Below are 15,313 nucleotides of genomic sequence, written 5' to 3'. Positions count from 1 at the left end.
TTGGAGGAAGTGAAGTGTTTTAGATATCTGGGAGTGGACTAAGCAGTGGATAGAACCATGGAAGCAAAAGTGAGTCATAGGGTGGGGGAGGGGGTGAAGGTTCTTGGAGCATTGAAGAATGTGTTGAAGGTGAAAATGGGAAACAGTGATTAAGTATAATATAAATAATAAATATAAATATATTTGCATATGAGTGGATTGGCCATTCTTTGTCTGTTTCCTGGCACTACCTTGCTGACATGGGAAAAAGCAATTATGCATAACAAATGAATAATAAAAGCGACAGTGTACTTACGGTGTGACAGGACAGTACTGAAAATCCTGATTTGTACTAGGCAAGACAGCAGGTTTTCTAACATCAGAAGTTAAGCTTGGACTGACTCCTTGAGGTTGTGAAGGAGATTTACCCAGTAAACATACTCCACCCAAAGCACAGAGGAATCCTGTCATATTGGCCCACTCATTAACTTGGTCCTGTATCTGTTAATAAAGGAAAATATGAAAGAAAAAAGACAAAAAAATTGTGTATACAGGAGGGCCATGCAGAATGACATCCCATAGATCAACATTTTGGAACACCAACTTTCAGAATTAGAGTACAAGTTCTTTAGAACCACACCTTAAGTCTCTCAATAGCAACATTTTTGAAAAAAAAAATCTTAATTCACCATTTTGAATGTTCATTTCCATAATGTCCATCTATCTATCTATATCCTTGATGCCTGCTCCCAACAAGAACTCCCTCAAGGGAGTGGCTACAGCAAGTCTCCATAACTAGTGAACTCCACTACTGCTTCTTAGCCTTTAGTGTCTTACCCTAAAAGGCCATTGGCAGAGGGCAACTCTCGTGTAGTTTGATACAAAAAAAAATCTAGATATTACAAGGTTTTTACAGGCAAATGAGCTTTCATAGTGATGCCAAAGTAAAATAATACTAGATTCCTATCCCAGAAAAACTGGGAAAATTATCTGGAAAAATATTCCACCTCCTAATAAACACCTTGGGAACACGAAGTTATCATATGTAATCTTTAATATACTTCAAGGTATTCCACTCACAATGCCTTTTATAGTGTTATAAAAGAAGAGCAAGATGCAACTGAGTTCCTGGGGTCACATTCTGAGGATCTGAACAATGAAGAACTAATGCTGTTGATGACAAAAAATAATCCAAGAAGAGAGGGATGACTTATCCATGCAAGGCTATGGCCCTCATTAATGACATGGATTATGACCATGAATATTCCCTGTGTTCCCTAAAATGCTCAAAGATATTTCATGTGCCTAAAAAAGAAAGAAAAAAAAGGGTAAGCCATACAACTAATACTGGATGGCTTTTTCAAAATACCATTAATTATTTCTAATTCTTCACCAGTTGAAGCAGTGGCTGAATCAGACAAGTCTAGATGCCTCCAACTTCCTTCCAGTAACCTTCAATTCATCCTTATCTCACTCCACCACAACCTCAAGCCCTCATTACCAGTATTCTTAGTATAATTCAATAGTTTGATTTACCTATGACATGAACACAATTCTTGATTCAGACAGTCAAAATTACATCATGACAGAGTATGGTACACTGATGGCAAGCTGTTTCAAGTATAGTTCACATATAAGTGGGGGAAATTTTTGGTCAGGAATGCATCCCTCCCCATCATATGGTTTTCAATGACATGATATACAACTTATATTTACTTACATCAGCCATATTGCCTAGAGACAACAAACAGAAGAGCAAAACATGACCCATTGCTGATAAATGGTTGGAGCAAAATAAAAGATAATGTACAACTGCGTCTTTAATCAATGATGATAAAAAGTATGTTTTGAAGTACAAGTATGAAAAAAGATTTACAGTGAGTTCTATGAGTATTTAAACAAGCAATTCCTTACAGAAGGTTCCAACTTCCTTTTACCCCTTTAGGGGTATTTCTAAGAGGATTCATCCTCTTTGAACCTCTTAAGGTATTACCTATGAGGCAGGCAGATGCACATTAATAAAAACCCAATGACACATGGAACTCAGGCCTATAATCTTAAGGCAAGGTGTTAGGTAGCAACTAGAAAACCACACAACTCACTGACAATTTGAATCAATGCTCCAAGCCAATTACAAATAGGATTGAAGTCATTATTTTTCTTAAAAGCAACAATAAAAAATGATAGCTAGGAAGATAACTTGATCCTTACAGGTAGTGCTCAAACTGCAGAATTTTAACACGGGATGGAAATTACTGCAGGCTAGGTAAGGGGTCAGAGGGTACACCTTCCTGTGAAAATTGTGAAATATAAGAAAATTTTGTTTGAGAATAATGCTACATTCTGATTGTGTCTAAAGAAAGATTTGTAGCAAAATCATAAGCCAGCTCTTATCCAAACAATAAGGTAATGATAATTTGGTTTAGAGTTGAAAAAGAATGATGCAATCCCCTATCAATCTGAACTAGCTCACAGAGTTTCAATTACAGCGAAGAAATTGTTTGTCATAATTCAAATACCTACATTTCTCAACAACAGACTGGTCTGTATGAGCATATAAGAGTACACCCACAAGAAAAGACCTCAATATTTTACATGTTATGTGGCCATACCTGCCCTGACATGAATAATAATTAAGTGTGACAAGCTGGTATATTCCACATCTGCCAGAAAGATTTCCCTTTGGTGGTAACAAGCAGGCACCTTCTTTCATCCTTTAAAGCACTACCACACGTCTGTACATGATGCCATCTGGTAAGCTCCCATGCATCTACTTGGTTTCGTCAAAAGCAGGCTGGGATGTCATGACATAAGGATGTATGAGAATTAATGACAATCTTGCTGATGCTATCATTTTTGAAAGTTATACCTTGCACACACATTCACTAATATGTCACCTATGATCTGACATACCAATAAAAGCCTAACATTTTATGATAAGCTGCAAAAATCTATATCTATTAGTGGGTGTGCATGAAGTAAAAAGGAAATGATGAATGCAAGATGTGAGAGGGCATGGTAAAAGTGGTATAGAGTAGAATGAATTAAATTTACCATGGAAGAGAAAAGAAGGATGCACAATTATGCTATCACCAAGAGTATGGGAGGGTGCTACAGGGTATGGATGAAATGGATCAAGAATTGTGTGGGTGAAAGGAAAGATTAGAATTATGAAGTATGCTTGGGTATGCATATATGCACCAATTAATATGGACTGTGAGGTAAGGACAAAATGAAGCATTTCTGGGGAAATTTTAATGACTGTATAAAAGGGTTTGAGAAGGAAAGGAGGGTGGTTGTAATAGGTGATATGAACACAAAGGTGGGGTGTGGTGAAATTGGTGTGATAGTCAGTAAATGGGGAAAGCTTCGAGTAAGTGGCAATGGATGTGAAATGATGGAAGAGAAGAGAAAAAAGGTTTGAATGATTATGTGGGGGTGGATGAATGCTTGAAAAAAGTTGCGCTGGACACTAGAATTGTGAATGGATTCTTTGGAGATTCTGACCATTTTGCAGTCCTGTAGAGGTGAGGATCAGGGACAAGTGGAGGAAGGGCATAAGGAAATATGGAGAAGTAAAATTCAAATAAGGAAGAATGGAGAGGTAAATTCTGAATCAGAAAGAATGCAAGGATGAAAATGAAAGAAGGGTGACTGAAAGTTTAAAAAGCAGTGAATGTAGGGGGATGCAGTAATGTGAGAATGAAGTATTTTAAATACTTAATACAAGACTGTTAAAGGTTGCAGAATCAATGGATGTATACAAACTTTTGAGATATAACAAGATTACAAGAGGAAATGCATGGTGGATGAATGAGATTAGAAATGCTGTAGAAGAGAAGAAAAAACATGTGGGAGATTGCTTGAAAGGAATGTACCAGTAGAAGTTTAACAAAGGAGGAGGGAAGAATATAAGATGCGTTAAGAGGCTGATACAGGAAAGCAAAAACAGAGGAGATGAAGATTTTGGAAGAAAATTGAGTGAAAAATTTAAAAAATAATCTGTTGAGAGGAGGTGAAAAAGGATAGACGCAGATGTAACAATGGAAGCATAAATATGAGAAGTAAGCAAAGGGAGCTCCTTCATCAAACAGACAAAGTGAAAGGAATATGGAGAGAGTATTTTGGAGAACTGATGAATGGAATGAGGGAGAAGGTGAGGCAGCAGTTGTTAGAGGCATGGGTAGGGAGGATGGAAGGAAATGGATATGAGTGCACAGGGCCTCTACCAAGAAGGGAGGTAAAAAAGGGTGATAATGAGGGTGATGGTAAGAATAGCATCTGGAGTGGATGGGATTACAGCTAAATGTTGAAGTATGGAGAAAGTGTGATAGAGTGGATGCATTTGATATGCACTTTAACATGGCAGCAATTGGATGTGCATAATGACTGGATGAAAATTACAATTGTTTCTTTATTCAAAGGAAAAGATGCTAAGGATATATGGAGCAATTGCATGGAAATAAGTCTGTAAAGCATACCAGGAAAAGTGTATGCAAGAGTGATGATTGATAGGATTGTGGAAGCAACTAAATGCAGAATAGGTGAGGTACAAGGGGGTTTTAGTAAAGGTGGGGATGGGTGAATCAGATTTTTGTGGTTAGAATGACTGTGGAAAAGTACCTAGTGAAAGGTAAGAAGCTCTGTGCAGTTTTTATGGATCTGGAGAAGGCATATGATAGAGCCGAGTGGAATGCTTTATGGGATGTGTTAAAGATAAATGGGGTAGGAGGACAACTGTTGGCTGGAGTGACGCTTTCTACATAGGAGCAAATAAGTGGATGGAGAGTTGAGCAAGAGTTCTGGTATACATATGGGAGTGAGGCAAGGCTGTGTGATGTCACCAAGACTTAATGAAATACATATAGATGGAGTGAGAAGAGAGATGAAAGCAAAACTAGGAAAAAGGGGTGTAGAGATGGACTGTGGTGGAGAGGTATGGTGGCTAGTGACAAGCCTGTTTGTGGATGATCTTGTGTTGTTTGCTAAGAGTGATAAGTTACAGCAGGTTGTAAGTCTGCTTTATGATATGTATAAACATAGGCAATTGAAGGTAAATATGAGTGACAATAAAGTAATGATGCATTTAAAGGAAACATGGAAAGTATAGATTTTGAAAAACCCCACAGAAAGAAAAAAGTGTACTCAACTGTGTTACAGATATCACGGGAGAGAGAGACTAAGAAGGTATCAGAATCTAAGGATTTGAGAGTTATCTTAGGCAAGTTTGGTGGTATGGAAAGAGAGATAAGAGAAAGAGCAATACAAAGCAGAAGCATAATTAGGTTTCTTAATAGAAAAATGAAGGCTGGAGGTGTATGTATGGAAAAATGAAAGAATTAAGGGACAGCATGGTCTTCCCATCTCTGAACTGTGCAGCCAAAATATGGACATGAGATGAGTTACACAGGTCAAGAAGCCAAGCTGTGGAAATGAGTTATTCAAGATGAGCATGTGGTATGACTAAATGGAATGAAGAAAGTAATGAGGGGGTGAATGAAGGTATGGCAGGGAATGCAAAGAGAATTAATTGTGGAGTGGAAGACTGGGGGAAATGTATAACTTTGAGATGGTTTGGGTTTGGGTACATGAAAAGAATGCAATACAGGAGTTTACAAGGAGAGTGTTTAGTAGAATGACAAAAGGGGTTGGTGTGAGATGATGACCACCTGTGACATGGAGATATAAAGTGGAAGAGCACTGGAGGGAGAGAAATGGGGGAAGAATTTGTTATATGTTACGAGTGAGGGAGGAATGTAAAGACGGGTAAGTGGAGCCTCTTTTGGTGTTGACATCTCCTTGATAAGAGTTCCCTGATGGAATGGGGGTCAGAGATACAGATATATATATATATTTTTTTTTTTGCTTTGTCGCTGTCTCCTGCGTTTGCGGCGTATCGCAAGGAAACAGACGAAAGAAATGGTCCAACCCACCCCCATACACATGTACATACATACGTCCACACACGCAAATATACATACCTACACAGCTTTCCTTGGTTTACCCCAGACGCTTCACATGCCCTGATTCAATCCACTGACAGCACGTCAACCCCGGTATACCACATCGATCCAATTCACTCTATTCCTTGCCCTCGTTCACCCTCCTGCATGTTCAGGCCCCGATCACACAAAATCTTTTTCACTCCATCTTTCCACCTCCAATTTGGTCTCCCACTTCTCCTCGTTCCCTCCACCTCCGACACATATATCCTCTTGGTCAATCTTTCCTCACTCATTCTCTCCATGTGCCCAAACCATTTCAAAACACCCTCTTCTGCTCTCTCAACCATGCTCTTTTTATTTCCACACATCTCTCTTACCCTTACGTTACTTACTCAATCAAACCACCTCACACCACACATTGTCCTCAAACATCTCATTTCCAGCACATCCATCCTCCTGCACACAACTCTATCCATAGCCCACACCTCGCAACCATACAACATTGTTGGAACCACTATTCCTTCAAACATACCCATTTTTGATTTCCGAGATAATGCTCTCGACAGATATATATATATATAGATAGATAAATCGACAGACAGTTTATCATTATTAATGTATCTCAATTTTGTCTACACAAAGTCCACTCAAACAATGCTATACAATTAATTTTTTCTGTTTCTTGGCAGTTTATATATGTCAAATTTTCCTCTAACATTCATAAATGTTTTATAGCCTCTTATAGGCAGATGGAGGCCTCTGGTGATTGCTATGCTGAAAAGAAAGCAGTATGTTTACCTTGGTCAGGTATGTGGCACTGGTGTGAGGTCAGGAGACACCTAACTTGTAATTTTAGTGATAATTTGTAAGTGTTCATTGACTACAATCCTTTTTTATATGTACTGAATTTTTCTATGATACACATATTCATAGTCATGGTTTTATATTCATTCATATACTGATACAAGCCAGATTTTATTATCTGGAAGCATATTTTCTTTTGTGTGTTTTCATGTTTCACAATTTCTTTTTATTTTCCCTATGACATCACAGGGATTAACACTGTGATTAATGCAATACTGTAAAAAGCTTCTGATAGTGAGGGTGAATTAGGTGCTGATGACAGACAGGTTGATGTGAATCATAGGCAGGCTACATCACACCTATATCCTGCTACCAGCTCAAGTACATCAGACTCTATATATGGATGGAAAATGCCTAAATATATTAATGGGTAAAATTAATCAGATTTCAGGTGAATTCCAAATTTCACTGGCCAGCACAGTGCAGAGGGTTCTGAAAAATTAAATTCTTAAAAGTGTTTTACTACATTTTTCCCCATGGCAAATTACAAGCATGTTGCTACAGTGACAAACTGCTATGCTATACATGTGCTAGATAAAATATTGTCTGTGCACTGAAAGTATATCTGAAAGAATTTTTTTCTACTTGACTGCCATTTCCCATTTTAGCAAGGTAGCACCACGAACAGATGAAGAAAGGCCACATTCATTCATATCCATTCAAATGTTATATCTAATGCATAAAAACAATAGCTCTCTATCCACAACCAGGCCCCATAACCTTTCCAAGGTTTACCCCAGCCACTTCTTATGTCCTGTTTCAGTCCACTGACAGCCTATCAACCCCTGTATACCACATTGTTCCAATTACTCTATCCCATGCATGCTGTTCACCAACCTGCATGTTTAGGCCCTAATCACTCAATATCTTTTCCAATCCATCCTTCCATCTACACTTTGGTCTCCCTGTTCTCCTTGCTCCCTCCACTTCTGACACATAAATCCTCTTTAACTTTGGTCTCCCTGTTCTCCTTGCTCCCTCCACTTCTGACGCATAAATCCTCTTTTTTAACTTCTCACTCGTTCTCTTCATAACTTTCAGCACACTCTCTTCAGCTTTCAAACACACTAAAATCATTCACAAACCTCTCATTTACTCTTTTATTACTTACTCGATTAAGCCACCTTACACCACAAAGTGTCCTCAAACATTTCATTCCCACTTGCCCACCAACCCTTGACGTGGAAAGATGTGCTCTAATGACACACTTGCCGACCCAGTTTCAAATACGTCTTTTTGTATACAGCTTAGTGACCCACTTGAACCTTAGTGAAATTGCTTGAATCTTAGTGAAATCTTTCAAATTTTTAATGAAATCCTTTGAATTTCAGTGAAATCCTTGAAGATGTCTCCGGCTTTTTGAGTTGCCTGCCGTAGATGCCATCAGGAGTTCACTCAGGGTTTTCTCCTCAGAGAAGGCGAGTACACTTCTTGTTTGTCCTGCAATGTATTTGATAAGCTTTCCACAGGTGTAAGGAAAAACACTGAAGCCTTAGAGAAACTAGATGTTAGGATGAAAGGGTGAAAAGAGGAAGCTGGGATCTTGGCAGCAAAAACATTTGCATTACAGGAAACAGACACAGGTATATCATCAAGGGTGGATAGCTTAGATAGTAGGATAGCAACTGCTGAAATGAAGTTGGAAGATACTTCCATCTTCCAACCTGTGAGGAAAACTTGTTGCTGCATTACCAAACAACCTACTAGCAACAAACTCTCCACTCACAATAGGTTTAGTGTACTAGATGATGAAGTACAGGACGATTGTAGCATCATCCTGGTTGGGGACTATAGTCAGACATCAGGACCAGTTCTGTGCAAAGGGTAGAAATAGGAAGAACTTGTGTTATCCAAGTGCTAGGATAGAACACGTCCTAGATAAGTCCGACAACGTTTTTCTTCAAACAATCCCGAGGGAGTGATTTTTGTTGTTCAGGTGGGGACACACAATGAAGTTAACGGGAGATTGGAAGAAACATTGGCAAAGTATAGGGAACTTATCAGCAAGTTTAAAGAAAGTTGCAGGAAGCTTATAACATCGGGATTGCTGCCAAGGTATGACATCGATTCCTGTACCCTCAGTAGAATGCTGGGGATAAACAGAATTGAAGCTCTCTGTAGGGAAGAGGATAGTGTATTCAGTGTAGGCCTGTGGGACCATTTTAGTCAAGATATATTTCTGTATGCTAGGGATGGTCTTCACTTAAATGGAACAGAGAAAGCTTGCTTTGGCAGAGTATTCGATGAGAACATTGGGCCTCTTTTTCAATATAGATAAACTACTCAGGAAAGCAAATCACAGTTGAGCTAATGAAGGAACTAGGAGAGTGGGGGAGGGTGAGGGGGTAGTTGTGTGAGGTGAGTCTGAATGTGGGGAATCCCAGTGTGAAAGGGATCTGAGGGATAAGGCATCCAGTTCGACCACTATAAAGGTAACAGCAAAAGATGAATGGGGCTGGTGGTAAGGATCCTCAGGGAGTAGTGGTAACCTCACAGGCAGAGGAATTAGCAAAGAAAGGTCAAGTAGGATCAGTTGGGAACAACTCAAGCAGTATATGTAGAGGGTTAGCACAGTACAGGTCAACTATCAGGTAACTTTTATGACCAAGGCTGGTAGGGTCCAGTGCAGGGATGGTCAGAGTAAAGTGGCAATCCCAAAACAGATAAAGAACCATCTCTCTCCCGCTGCAGCACACACAGGCACTAACAGTGATGATACAAACACGCATACTGACAGTTAAAAAAAAAAAGGCAAATTCAGTCCAGAAATCAACTCCAAGGAAAATAAGTTTAATATACACAACTGCCCAGAGCATCGTTACAAAACGCGATGAGCTTACAGCCTATGCAGTTACTGAAAAACCAAACATCATTGCAATTTCAGAAATGTGGGTAACCTCTGAGAATACAAACTGTTTATGAAAGATCACTTATACAGGGTAGGTGGTGGAGTTTTGATCAATGCTGATAACAATCTAAATGCAAATAACATAAGCAAAGTAGACACAAACCCTTACAGCTCTCTTAACATTGATATTACTGACAAGTTCAAAAGTAAAGTAAATTTTGGCAATATTTACATGCCTCCTAAGCAAAAAGACACCAACGGTAAGATGCCATACAATGAAATCAAAACTATAGTAACAGCAATGAGGTTATAATAGTAGGAGACTTCAACAGTCCAAACATAAACTGGAACACATTAACAGGGGACCAAAAGGGAATGAGATTAACAGAACTGATTGAAGACACTTTTCTAGAACCATTAATTAAAAAACCAACTAGAGGTACAAACAATTTTGATCTTGTTGTCACCAGTGATACAAACTTAATCAACTCTCGCGAAGTAGGTGAGAGTTCATCAAACTGCAATCACAGATTAATTAGATTAGAGAATAACTCAGATTATGAAATAAATGACAAAAAATTCTTGATCCCCGATTACAGGTGAGCAAATTTTGAAAACATTAGACATGAAATTCGCAGTACCAATTGGACAAAACTTCTCGACATTCACACAGTAGAGGAAATGTGGAATAATTCTATAAACACACTACTCGAGACTGAAATAAACATATTCCAAGAATTACAAAGAGAACTTGTGATATTCTAAAAACCTTCATGGATGAATAAGAGAACAGAAGGACTAATTTGCCAAAAGAAGAAAACATAAAAGAAATTCAAATAAATGGGAACCAATGAAAATTACCAGGAATTAATCAAAATCCAAAAAGTGTAAGAAGGTTATACGACAGAGTAAACGCAAGGAAGAAAAAAGCATTTCCTCAGAAGTAAAGGATAATCCTAAGGAATTTTTCAAATATATGAGACAAAGGAAGACACCTTTAAAGTTTAGCTTTTAGGATGAGTCATAACATTTTGTCTGGTGGTTGATAATTCATGTAAAAAAAAGCATCCCAATGCCTCCATTGATGCACAAGTTATGAAGTTAAAATGAAAAGCAACATGACTGTAGCTGTGACTATAACTTAAAGGTAAAACCCAATGGGTAATTCATAACAAAATGTGATGGTGTGACATCTATTAAACTATTATTTCATCCCCTTACTGATTCACAAGATACAGAACAGTTCATCATGAATGGACAGACATATAAATACAGATGATTACTATAAAGCATCCTTCTTTAAGAAAGGCCCTGACAAAAGACTATTGGCATAGCTGGATGACACAGGAAAATGTGACAGCATAAAGCCAAGGGTAAAGTATGGAGTTCAGCTTTAGCAGGTGATGATAGCACTGTTTTTAAAGTGTTCTGTCACCATAATTCAAAACACACTATCATTATGGTTTTTTGCAAGCATTAGGCATGACTGGCATTTCATCTGGTGAAGAGGCCAACCTTTACAACGTCAGCCAAACAGCTTAAACAGTTATATATAAGAAAAGTATGTAGATGAAAAAGGAAAGCACGGGATTTGCTCAAAAAATACATTAATTAACAAATAAAAACTACATGAAAGCTAAAACCTTAATACAGACATTCTATATCATACCTCCAATTCATGTTCGGTGCTTTGGTGTGATGCTCGTCTCTTGCATACAGTTCGATGAAAACTTTCAGAAATTTGCCCCTCCTCAAGTTTAGCCTTAGGATACGATACTAACATCTTCGTTGAACTTTGCCAGTTGTTGAATGTGTCTTTCCATGCCTGTCCATCAAAATTGAGATATATAATAATTTCTTCATGCCTAACACTTCCCCCAACCTAACACAGTAACATCTCTAGGGAGAATAAAAAGATGCTTTGGAAGGAGGTACATAATGTGCAAAAGACAAGAGAACAAATGAGAACATTGGTGAAGGGAGAAAAAAGGGGAAGTGATAACAGGTACTATACTGATGAAGTGAGGAGATGAGAGAGTATTTTGGAGGATTGTTAAATATGTTTGATGATCAAGTTCTGATGTAGGGTGTTTTGGTCAGGGTAGTATGCAAAGTGAGTGAGTTATGGAGAGTGGTTTGGTGAAGAGAGAAGAGGTGGTGAAAGTCTTACTTTAGATGAAATACAGCATTGTGACTGGAGTAGATGGCTTTGCTGTCAGATTTGAAACAAAAAAAGGGGTGACTGTGTTATTGAGTTGTTGTTACGGATATCAAATGTATGTATGGATCATGGTAACACGCTGAGGATTGGCAGAATGTATATATAGTACTATCATATAAAGGCAAGATGTATAAGTTTGTTGAGCATTTCTGGTAAGTTGTATAGGAGGGTACTGATTGAGAGGGTGAAGGGATGTTGAGAGCAACAGATTGGGGAGGAGCAGCATGGATGCAGAGGTAGCAGAGGGTGAGTGGATCAGGTGTTTGCTTTAAAGAACAAGTGTAAGAAACATTTACAAAACAGATAAATTTCTATGTGGCATTTATGGATCTGGAGAAGGTATATGATAGGGATGATAGAGATGCTTTGTGGAAGGTCTTGAAAATATATGATGAGGCAGATAAGCTGATAGAAGCAGGGAAGTTTTTATCATGTGTATAAGGCTTTGGTACAAGTAGAAAGAGAGGAATGAATGGTTCCAAGTGGAGGCTGGTCGGCAACAGAAGTGTGTGATGTCACCATGGTTATCTAATTGTTTATAGATGGGGTAGTGAGATAGGAAAATGCAAGAGTCTTTGAGAAAGGGGCAAGTGTGGTCTGTGGGGGATGAGAGGGTCTGGGAAGTGAATCAGTTGCTGCTTGCTGATAATGCAGCACTGGTGGCAGATTCACGTGTGAAACTGCAGAAGGTGTTAAATGAGTCTGAAAAAGTAGGAAAGGAAAAACTGAGAATGAATGCGAATTACAGCAAGGTGATTAGGTTCAGCACGTTTGAGGGACAAATTAGCTGGGGGTGTAAGTTTGCATTGAGGTTTGAATGGAGAATAATTGGAAGAAGTGAAGTGTCATAAACATCTGGGAGTGGACATGGTAGTGAATGGAACCATGAGAGCATAAATGAGTCATAGGATGATGGAGGGGGCCAAGGTTCTGGGAGTGCTGAAGAATGAGTGGATGGAGAGAATGTTACCTAGAGAGAGAGTGAGAAAAAAAAAGGTATCTTTGAAGGAACTAGTCCCAACAATTTCATATGGATGCGAGGAAAGGCTATAGACAGGGTTGTGTAGAGGAGAGTGGATGTGCTAGAAATGAAATGCTTGAGGACAATATGTGATGTGAGGTGGTTTGATCAAGTAAGTAATAAAAGGGTAAGAGATATAATGGGTAATAAAAAGCAAGCTAAGAGAGCAGAGTACACTATGACAAATGGTTTGGAAATATGGAACGAATGAGTGAAGAATGATTAACAAAGAGGATATGTGTGTCTGAAATGGAAGGTACAAGGAGAACAGGGAGATCAAACTGGGGATGGAAAGATGAAGAGAAAGATTTTAAGTGATCAGGGCCTGAACTTGCAAGACGGTGAAAGGTGTGCACAGAATGAAGTGAAATGGAACAGTGTGGTATACTGGGGCCAACATGCTGTCCTTTCAGTAAAACAATGAAAGGTGGTGGGAGCGATTGGATGCGAGGGAAAAAAAAGAATGTATATGGATCTTTTTTCTTTTCTTTCATGCATTTAAACTGTTTCCTGAAGGGTGGGTCGGTGTCGGATATGGATGTCAGTGAAAAAGAATGAATATGCACTACTGAAGCAGGAGTTGTGGGAGTATGTGACAGAGTGTATGAAAGTAAACTCCAGATTGATGTAGGTAAAACTGAAAGTGGATGGAGAGAGATGGGTGATTATTGGTGCCTGTGTACCTGGTCATGAGAGGAAAGATCATTAGAGGCAAGTGTTTTGGGAGCAGCTGAGTGAGTGTGTTAGCAGCTGTGATGCACGAGACAGGGTTATAGTGATGGGTGATTTGAATGCGAAGGTGAGTAATACAGCAGTTGAGGGTATAATTGGTGTGCATGGACTTTTCAGTGTAAATGGAAATGGTGAAGAGCTTGTGGATTTGTATGCTGAAAAAAGACTGGTGAGTGGGAATACATGGTTTAAAAAAAGAGATATACCTAAATATACATATGTGAGTAGGAGAGATGGTCAAAGGGCATTATTAGACTACATGTTAATTGATAGGTGTATAAAAGAGGACTTTTAGGTGTTCATATGTTAAGAGGGGCAGCTGGCGGGATGTCTGATCGCTATCTTGTGAAGGCAAAGGTGAAGATTTGTAGAAGTTTTCAAAAAAGAAGAGATAATGTTGGAGAGAAGAGAGTCGTGAGAGTAGGTGAGCTTGGAAAGGAGACTAGTGTGAGAAAGAACCAGGAGAGACTTAATGTAGAATGGCAAAAGGTGAGAGCAAATGACGTGAGGGGAGTGGGCGAGGAATGGGATGTATTTAAAGAAGCATTGACGGCTTGCGCAAAAGATGCATGTGGTATGAGAAAGGAGAAAGGTGGGCAGATTAGAAAGGTTAGTGAGTGGGTAGGATGAAAAAGTAAGCTTGTTAGTGAAAGAGAAAAGAGAGGCATTTGGAAGATACTTGCAGGTAAGTAGTGAAAATGAATACAAGATTTATAAAATAAAGCGGCAGAAGGTCAAGAGAAAGGTGCAAGGGTTGAAAAAGAGGGCAAATGAGAGTTGGGGTGAGAGAGTATCATTAAATTTTAGGGAGAATAAAAAGATATTTTGGAAGGTAAGTAACGTGCATAAGACAAGAGAACAAATGGGAACATAGGTGAAGGGGGAAAGTAGGGAGGTAATAACAGGTAGTGATGAGGTGAGAAGGATATGGAGTGAGTATTTTGAAGGTTTGTTGAAAGTGTTTGATGACAGAGTGGCAGATATAGGGTGTTTTGGTCAAGGTGGTGTGCAAAGTGAGAGGGTCAGGGAGAGTGGCTTCGTAAAGAGAGAAGAGAGTGAAATCTTTGCAGAAGATGAAATCCGGCAGGGCAGTGGGTTTGGATGATACTGCAGTAGAATTTATCAAAATATGGAGTGACTGTGTTGTTCATTGGGTGGTAGGGATACTCAATGTATGTATGGACCATGGTGAAGTGCCAGAGGATTGACAGAATGCATGCATAGTGCCACTGTACAAAGGTAAAGGGGATAAAGGTGAGTGTTCAAACTACATAGGCATAAGTTTGTTGAGTATTCCTAGGAAATTATATGGGAGGGTTTTGATTGAAAGGGTGAAGGCATGTACAGAGCATCAGATTGGGGAAGGGCAGTGTGGTTTTAGAAGTGGTAGAGGATGTATGGATCAGATGTTTGCTTTGAAGAATGTATGTGAGAAATACTTAGAAAAACAGATGGATTTCTATGTAGCACATATAGAATGGGAAAAGGCTCTCTTTTACATGCCTATCAATTTATACATAATCTGATAATGCCAGATGACTGTCTCTCTTACTCACTTACATATACTTGTGTATACCTCTCTTTTAAAACCAGTTGGGGGAGGGGGTGAAAATTCTGGGAGCCTTGAAGAATGTTTGGAAGTCAAGAACATTATCTCGGAAAGCAAAAATGGGTATATTTGAAGGAATAGTGGTTCCAACAAT

General features: G+C 38.9%; 1 protein-coding gene across 1 annotated transcript in view; it reads right to left on the bottom strand.

Moving 5' to 3' along the window:
- Nf1 (neurofibromin 1) overlaps positions 1 to 15,313 on the bottom strand; it is a 1,160,697-nt gene that overhangs the window by 699,136 nt on the left and 446,248 nt on the right. Inside the window, exons 17-18 of the mRNA XM_071663491.1 lie at positions 11,306 to 11,461; positions 296 to 480 (exon numbers count right to left, since the gene is read on the bottom strand). Coding sequence (XP_071519592.1) covers positions 296 to 480; positions 11,306 to 11,461 — 341 coding nt within the window. The remainder of the gene's footprint in view (positions 1 to 295; positions 481 to 11,305; positions 11,462 to 15,313) is intronic.

The sequence above is a fragment of the Panulirus ornatus genome, chromosome 7 (genome assembly GCF_036320965.1).
Source record: "Panulirus ornatus isolate Po-2019 chromosome 7, ASM3632096v1, whole genome shotgun sequence".
Lineage (NCBI taxonomy): Eukaryota > Metazoa > Arthropoda > Malacostraca > Decapoda > Palinuridae > Panulirus > Panulirus ornatus.
Note: the sequence above shows the minus strand (reverse complement) of the source record. Positions and strands in the feature narration are given on the sequence as shown.